Here is a 7,154-nt window from a genome sequence, read left to right on the forward strand (position 1 = left end):
TCACGCGGCGCGGCGCCCTCTTCCTCTCGTGGCCATCGGTTTCATGCTAAAAGTGGGGATTTTTTCACCGGATCTCTCGCGGTGGCGGTGGCGGTGGTGGCTTCACGGCGGAGCTCAAATCGAGGTGGTTGCTCGCGGGAGATCCAATCTCGATGGTGTTGCTAGTGGCGGCCCGGCGGAGCTCCATTGGGTGGTGTTGTTGGATCCGCCCTAGGCCATGGTAAAAATGGCTATTTTGCTCGGAATTTAGCATTGCTCCGCTGCGCTCTTCTCCGTCTTCCCCATCCCCTCTCCACCGCGAGCACTGCCTCCACACGTACTAGCAATCGCCATCGGCCCTCGCGTTCCGCCATCAGATGCTCCAGTGGCTCGCTCGACTTGTCTCCCGGCGCGCCGCCCAAGCCCCAATTGGAGTACATTTTGGTTGAATCAGCTTAGAGCATCTCTAACAGAGCCCGTAAATCCCGCCGGAACCGAACTTTTCCGACGGATTTACGGGTTCGGGCTGAAATGCGCGCAGATCAGAGCCCGTAAACATGGGCCGGCCCGAACTGGAAGTTCAGGGTCCGAGAAACTCACCGCACGACCCCTATTAAAAGGGTTCGCGGAGGGGAGTTCGGTTCGGAAACCCTACTCCCCTCCCGCCGCTCCTCTCCCGCCGCCGCAGTCCTCCGCCGCTCCGACGAGCAATCCCGGTCGCTCGTACGCCGCTCCGCCGCTACGGCCACCACCCCGCCATCCGAAATGACGCGTTTAAGATGCGTGGGTAGGGGCGGCGGACGATCCGGTGTCGGAAGGGCAAGTCGTCGTCCGCCGGGCGTACGGGCAGAGACGGAGCGCGGCAGGCGGTTGCACTCCGACGCTGCATGGAAGCGGGCCGGCCGCAAGTGGCCGGACTAATGGCGCGCCGCCTTGAAGCGCGCGCGGAGGCGGCTGCGGCTACAGCTGCGGCTGGGGAAGCGAAGGCGCCCCCGCTGTCGGCGCGTGCAGCCCCCCGCTGTCGGCGCGTGCAGCCCGCCGCTGCCGCAGTTGCCCCCGAGCGGCGATGACGACGACGCAGACGGACCGCCTCTGCTCTGCGGGAGCGCCTCCGGCGCGGCGGCCATCGAGCTGGCGGCCCTCGTCGTCGCCTAGCAACCGCCGACGACCAAAAACCCTCCGCCGACGCCCGGTGACAGTATAGTCTCCGGGAACCTTTAATTTCTAGTCTAATTAGGTCCGTAGTACGTAATTTAGGTCCAATGCGGTTGTATTTTGCCACTATTAATTGTGAATTATGAACGAATTAAGCTTGATCGGATGAAATCGACTGCAATCACGAAAATCGATTTCCCGCGACGTTTGATTTTCGCGAATTCGGTTTGGGTTTACAGTTTTTGTTCTGCGCCGTGCCTAAATGCGCTCTCAATTCGTTTTTCGGGAGACTTTATTCGGTTCCGACAAATACGGTCTCTGTTAGAGATGCTCTTATATTGGCTGCTGGTTTGTCTTTCCCCGGTCACGGTGCTGGCCTGCTGGGTGGAGACGATAGGGAGGAGATCCAAATTCGAACCGTTTCCGACAGATCGAGGGGTATTCTAGTACTTTTTGCTGTTTAAGGGATTCTCGGTAAACATTTTATATTTCGGATCGGAGGGAGTAGTGAACAGTGAAAAATTTGAAAACCTTCAGATTTGTCGTTTTTGTGTATGCCAGAATACAACTAGTTCACATTGAGATTTTGCACGACCATAGAATACATCGTTGTCAACATCTAGGATTTTTGTTCGGAATGTTTTGAAACTTCAAAATGCCAATTTTAACAAATAAATAAAAAGGGGCTCCATGGAGCCCGTGCTACAGAGTGACTTTTCGCTAGGGTACTTGCTTATTTCTCATTGGTAGTCTCCCACCGCATGGCCTTCTCTTCAGCCTACCACAATGCCAACTGAAGACAAAGGCACAAGCAACAAAATAAGACCATGGAGTTACACTGAGCATAGGTATCAACATTGGGCATACATAATTCTTTTTCTACTAAATCTCTAGCTCGAATTGGTGAGCCCAAAGAAAATAATTATGGATCTATATTTTGGATCTGCATGCATTGGTTTTAATAAATTAGTTTTTCCTCCTACAAAAGCAGCTAACTTCTTGCTACGAATATAACAGGGGCAGTTAATCAAGTAATATACGTGGGTGTTCAAAAATCTGTCCATTTAATTTTGACAAATGATTTTTTTTGTCATCAGATACAATAAATACATATAGCAACTTACTCAGAGTGTTGCTCATCATGACTAGGTCTATCCCAAACATTAAAAAAAAACTATCTTTTCAACATCTTAGCGACAAGAATAGCTCAAACTTGTCCGGTTGAGGTGAAAAAGCAGCTGATCATGGCAAACTAGAAAATGCAAGAGGACCTTTATTGGCCAGAAGCGCCAATCTAAGTTTGCCTTCGCACACAGTTAAGCCTCAAGCGGTACACGGGCAGTGGCTCGAGCTCCCTACAGAAAATAAATACAGAAGCAAGTTATAATAATAATCCATGAGTATCCAAATAGATAGATGGTCCTAATACTGCACAAGAATACACCATTACCCCAAACAGAGATCTCAGTCTTTCCACCTCTTCATCAGACTGCAAAAGGCATGTACTTAGCAATGAACATTGGAACAATAAAACGTTAACTGCTAGCTTGCAAAGGGAAAGAACACTTATACATACGTCTTCGTCGGGGCACCAAGTAACTCTTACAGGACCACTGCCGAAAGGTAGGCAATATGAGCCATTCCTGCGAGCGCCACTATATGCAATACCATCGCTGGGGTGCTTCATAGTAGTTCCACAAGCAAAGCAGGGACCTTTATTTAAAAGAGGGGGAGGGGGTCATCAGAAGATAAACCAACCAGTCACAATACCATAATAAAAGACTGACGATTGAATGTAATAAACAGTGTACATCGAAATATTACAAATGCAAAACTCAAGCATAATGGACAAGATGAAACAAGGATCATTTACTAGAGACAGAAACACATTCACAGAACTGTCTAACATGCAAGTTCAAGCTACTGCAAATCACAAAATGTATTTCAACGGTACATAAGTCGAGATAGAAGAGTTAGAATACCATTATCGAAAGATTTGACAATGCAGCAACAGTTCACCGCTAATGCAGCATCTCCACTCACATATGTGACTTCAGCAAAGAATAGATCATCACGCCCTTTGGTCTTTGCAGTGAAATTCATATGCATGTACATCCTACAGTTGTCTTCCTCCCAAAGTGGTGGCTCACCCAGAACATCTTTGACTTCATATGCACTATCCTGAAATAAGAAGCATGGATCTGATCAGTGAGTGTGATTAATTGTTAAATAAATGGGCAAGATAATATGATACACAAACAGTACTGGTAGCAGTACAGAGTAAGGCTGGAAGAAAGGGGAACAGAGAGCAAACCCCAAAAAGTTTGTGATGATCATTGTACTTGTACACCACAGCTTGAACCAATTGGTAAGTTGTATCACGCCTTTTATCAATTGCCTGTCCTGCTTTCAAGCGCTTCTTTGTGCCATCAGGAAAGAAACGGCATTTTTGTATAATCTTATCCACTTCAGAAAGGCCTATGCCCCTGTTCATATTTAGATTATTATATATGATTAGCTAACTCCTCTTGAAACATGGAAAAATACAGTGTGATCGATGTTATCAGAACACATGCTTAGAGTGAATTAGTTCATGTGGAGAAATACTCAAATGCCTTTTTTTCTAGAGGTGCATCTATCTCTGTTTCGCTTCAGGTCCTCAACTCAGTGTGTTTCACACTGTTTTCACCAGTAGAGGAAACTTATTTTGAGATGTAATGTTACCTTAACATTAAGAAGTGATTCTCAAACAGGAATATTAATTTTAATCTAGTCTGGTCGTTTTTTAAACCAACTAACGCGAACTTAAGCCATGCGTGTGTTTCCTGCTTCCTGTGATAATCTTGTGGCCTACTGTATGTCACACAAGCTGTGTCTGAATATTTCACTTGCAAACGGGACAGGAGAGATGAAACAGTGGAAATATATGCACAGGTTGAGAAACCTTACATTGTCAAATTCTTGCGCTCAGTGAGGTAGCGATCAATAGCCTTGTCAGCTTCGTCTTTGCTCTGAAAAGGCCCGCCCACATCAGGAAATACGCGGAAATATCCTCCAACATCTTTGATGGTGTAAAATGTGATTGCCCACTCGAAGACACGCCGTTTCCAAATGGGTGACGAGGAAAGACAGCGGTCTAATAGAGGTGGTGCATCGGTGGTGTCATGCGGAGAGGGCAGGGATGCAACAGTGCTGGACGATCCCTCCATCTCCGTAGTGTAGCACAGACCCTCCAAAGACAAGGCATCCAGTCTATGCAGTGTTTGTGCAGACGCAGGCTCAGCCACATGCATTGGCGTCGGATCGGCGGGGGATCCGCGGCCGCGGCGATGGGTTGGGGCATTGGCGGAGGATCCGCGGCCGCGGCGATGGGTGGGGGCATTGGCGGAGGATCCGCGGCCTGATCGAGGAAGCGGCATGGCAACGGTGATCAAGAAGACGAGGATTAGGGTTCGGAGGATGGAGTGCAGGGGAAAGGTGCGTGGTCGAGTCGAGCCTCTGTTCTCGCTGGGTCGTTTTTACCTATAGTAAACCAACTCCTCAGACCCCTCAAAAAACAAAAACAAAAAGCAAACCAACTCCTCTCCACGTCACCGATCCGGCCTCTCCCCCTGCGAGCCAATCACATCGCTAGCTTCCCAATCCCACGGATCGGTCCGCCTCCATGCCTCACGCTCGAATCCCATCCGTCCGTCCCCGAGCCAACGCTCAAACACACATCTCCAGTCCCACCACCGCGCTGGATCCACTCCCATAAATACCTCGCGTACCCCGCGCTTCTACCCCAACCCACCACAGAATCTCTCCCCAATTCCCCACCTTTTCTTCTCCGAGCATCTCTCGTCTGCTCTCATCCCCAGCAATGTCGGGCCGCGGCAAGGGAGGCAAGGGGCTGGGCAAGGGCGGCGCCAAGCGCCACCGGAAGGTGCTGCGGGACAACATCCAGGGCATCACCAAGCCGGCGATCCGCCGCCTGGCCCGCCGTGGCGGCGTGAAGCGCATCTCCGGCCTCATCTACGAGGAGACCCGCGGCGTGCTCAAGATCTTCCTCGAGAACGTCATCCGCGACGCCGTCACCTACACCGAGCACGCACGCCGCAAGACCGTCACCGCCATGGACGTCGTCTACGCGCTCAAGCGCCAGGGCCGCACCCTCTACGGCTTCGGAGGCTGAGCGTCAGGCAGGCTCCCTCGGGGCTTATCTCTCTTGTCGGCGTGTGCTTAGGGTTGCTAGGATCTCGGTTATGTGCGTGAGTTGTGTTTGGGAGCGCTGGCATGTGATGGAATTTGTTTCATATGGATGGATGAATGAATGGAGTTGGTGTTTCTAGATCCGTTTGGCAGAGTTCTGGGCTCCTGGCACAAAACAAATCGGCTGAGTTAAAATGTTTTCGCATTTAGTTCATCCAGAAATCAGATTAGAAATCGATTTAAGCTGTGGTCGTTGCTTGTCGATTGTTTCCCCCAATTATTTTGGGGTTTAATTTCCATTTGAAAAAATCTGTAACTATGCACTCACCAGCTTGAAGGTAGCATAGACCTGCAATTGGATTCCACTGCAACTATGGTGTTTATCCTTTACAATTTTCTACCTCAGTAAGCGTTAAACTGTCTGCATCTAACAGTTTCGGTCAAATTTTTGTGCCACCAGCGTCATGCTTTCAGCCAGATTCAGTCGAATTGTTGTTTCAGAGAATAAGTTGTCTTTTTTATTCCACTGATGTTATTGCATCCTACAGTGTCATAGCTCGGGAGAACAGTTTAAGGTGTGCTTGAATGTATTTTTCATCACTATTTAACTTGGCGTGCTTGGTATATTTCAACATTTTATAGTGCCGGATGAATGCCGCTACTTGTTTCGTACAACTTCTGATGATGCATACTGTGAACCTAAGGCACCATCTCCTACATACTGGAATGTGGTCAGAAGACTGTAAATTATCTTCATCTGCTTAATTCAACATCTCATTTGCATTTGTAGTTTTTTTTGAGAAAAAAGGGGCCATTTTATAAATGCAACCAAAGTAACGGCATCTAGCATCTCGATGATCGCTAACATCACATCTAGCAAAAGCAACCCAACTAACAACAGAAGGATAAAAACAAAGATAAACATCTTTTCTAAGCCATGTCCCGTCGGTCAACTCCATGCTATTTTTACTAGTTCACCCCTAGTCGTCTCCAGAATCAGCAGGTTTCGCTCCAATAAGCATGAATCCGCACAGAGAACTCTGCCATTTTCTTATGTTTGCAATAACTTTGCTCCAAACCATGTCCACGCCTAGCCAGCTTCGGCCCTGGAAACAAAGTTCGTTCCTCAGAGACCATACAACGCAGAACAAAATAGATTCAAAGCAGCATTTTTTGTTATTGCTAACCCCCAACCAGGCTACTGAGTTAGTAGTTCTGAACATCATATTTGTAGTTCTGAATATGGGAATGGAAAATACAGTCTAAAGCCACCTATTATGCATCTTCTGAACATGCTGCATCCCACTTACCATCGCAGCTGCAAACATCAGCTCCTTGTAGTTTACATGGTCTTGATGTCCTTGTTTCAACAGGATGTAGCTCGGGAAAACAGTTTAAGGTGTGCTTGAATGTGCCTTTCATCGCTATTCAACTTGGCGTGATCGGTATATTTCAACATTTTATACTGCCGGATGAATGCCGCTACTTGTTTCGTACAACTTCTGATGATGCAAACTGTGAACCGAAGGCACCATCTCCTACATACTGGAATGTGGTCAGAAGACTGTAAATTCTCTTCATCTGCTTAATTAAACATCTCATTTGCATTTGTAGTTTTTTTTTTAGAGAAAAGGTGTTATCCCCTGGTTTCATTTTATAAAGAGTGAATTCCACTTTTTACCTTGTGCATTTGTGACACATATTACCTCATTTAGTGGAACTTCTACCGAAATATCTTATTTATGAGATCTTAAACATGGTTTTACCGACGGTTTTGACATTTGGTTTGTTTTGCTTAGATAGGACCGGCATGTTACGTCAATGTGGCG

General features: G+C 47.6%; 2 protein-coding genes across 3 annotated transcripts; one reads left to right on the top strand and one right to left on the bottom strand.

Annotated features, from left to right (window-relative positions):
* Positions 1–1,723: 1,723 nt before the first annotated feature.
* Positions 1,724–4,419, bottom strand: LOC124702218. Of its 2 annotated transcripts, XM_047234342.1 has the most exons (7): positions 4,084–4,419; positions 3,449–3,620; positions 3,117–3,315; positions 2,711–2,847; positions 2,585–2,623; positions 2,406–2,489; positions 1,724–1,927 (listed from the first exon to the last, which is right to left on the bottom strand). In XM_047234342.1, the coding sequence occupies exons 1-6, from the start codon at positions 4,341–4,343 to the stop codon at positions 2,451–2,453; spliced, it is 846 nt and encodes a 281-aa protein (XP_047090298.1). In that variant the 5' UTR covers positions 4,344–4,419; the 3' UTR covers positions 1,724–1,927; positions 2,406–2,450. The 2 variants fall into 2 exon arrangements, with proteins under 2 accessions (XP_047090298.1, XP_047090296.1); XM_047234340.1 differs by lacking the exon at positions 1,724–1,927 and having other exon boundaries at positions 2,121–2,489.
* A 521-nt stretch (positions 4,420–4,940) lies between these two features.
* LOC124702219 (histone H4) lies at positions 4,941–5,409 on the top strand. Its single transcript, XM_047234343.1, has one exon. The coding sequence runs from the start codon at positions 4,997–4,999 to the stop codon at positions 5,306–5,308; it is 312 nt and encodes a 103-aa protein (XP_047090299.1). The 5' UTR covers positions 4,941–4,996; the 3' UTR covers positions 5,309–5,409.
* Positions 5,410–7,154: the final 1,745 nt, after the last annotated feature.

This window comes from Lolium rigidum, chromosome 3 (genome assembly GCF_022539505.1).
Source record: "Lolium rigidum isolate FL_2022 chromosome 3, APGP_CSIRO_Lrig_0.1, whole genome shotgun sequence".
Classification (NCBI taxonomy): domain Eukaryota; kingdom Viridiplantae; phylum Streptophyta; class Magnoliopsida; order Poales; family Poaceae; genus Lolium; species Lolium rigidum.

Bases quoted from the DNA above. Each gene is read 5' to 3' on its own strand.
- LOC124702218 (XM_047234342.1), bottom strand. From the start codon at position 4,343: ATGGAGGGATCGTCCAGCACTGTTGCATCCCTGCCCTCTCCGCATGAC. The intron at 3,621-4,083 runs GTAAGGTTTCTC...AAATATGAACAG, and splicing joins GAGCGCAAGAATTTGACAAT to GGGCATAGGCCTTTCTGAAG. The intron at 2,848-3,116 runs GTATTCTAACTC...TTTTAAATAAAG, and splicing joins TGTCAAATCTTTCGATAATG to GTCCCTGCTTTGCTTGTGGA.
- LOC124702219 (XM_047234343.1), top strand. From the start codon at position 4,997: ATGTCGGGCCGCGGCAAGGGAGGCAAGGGGCTGGGCAAGGGCGGCGCC.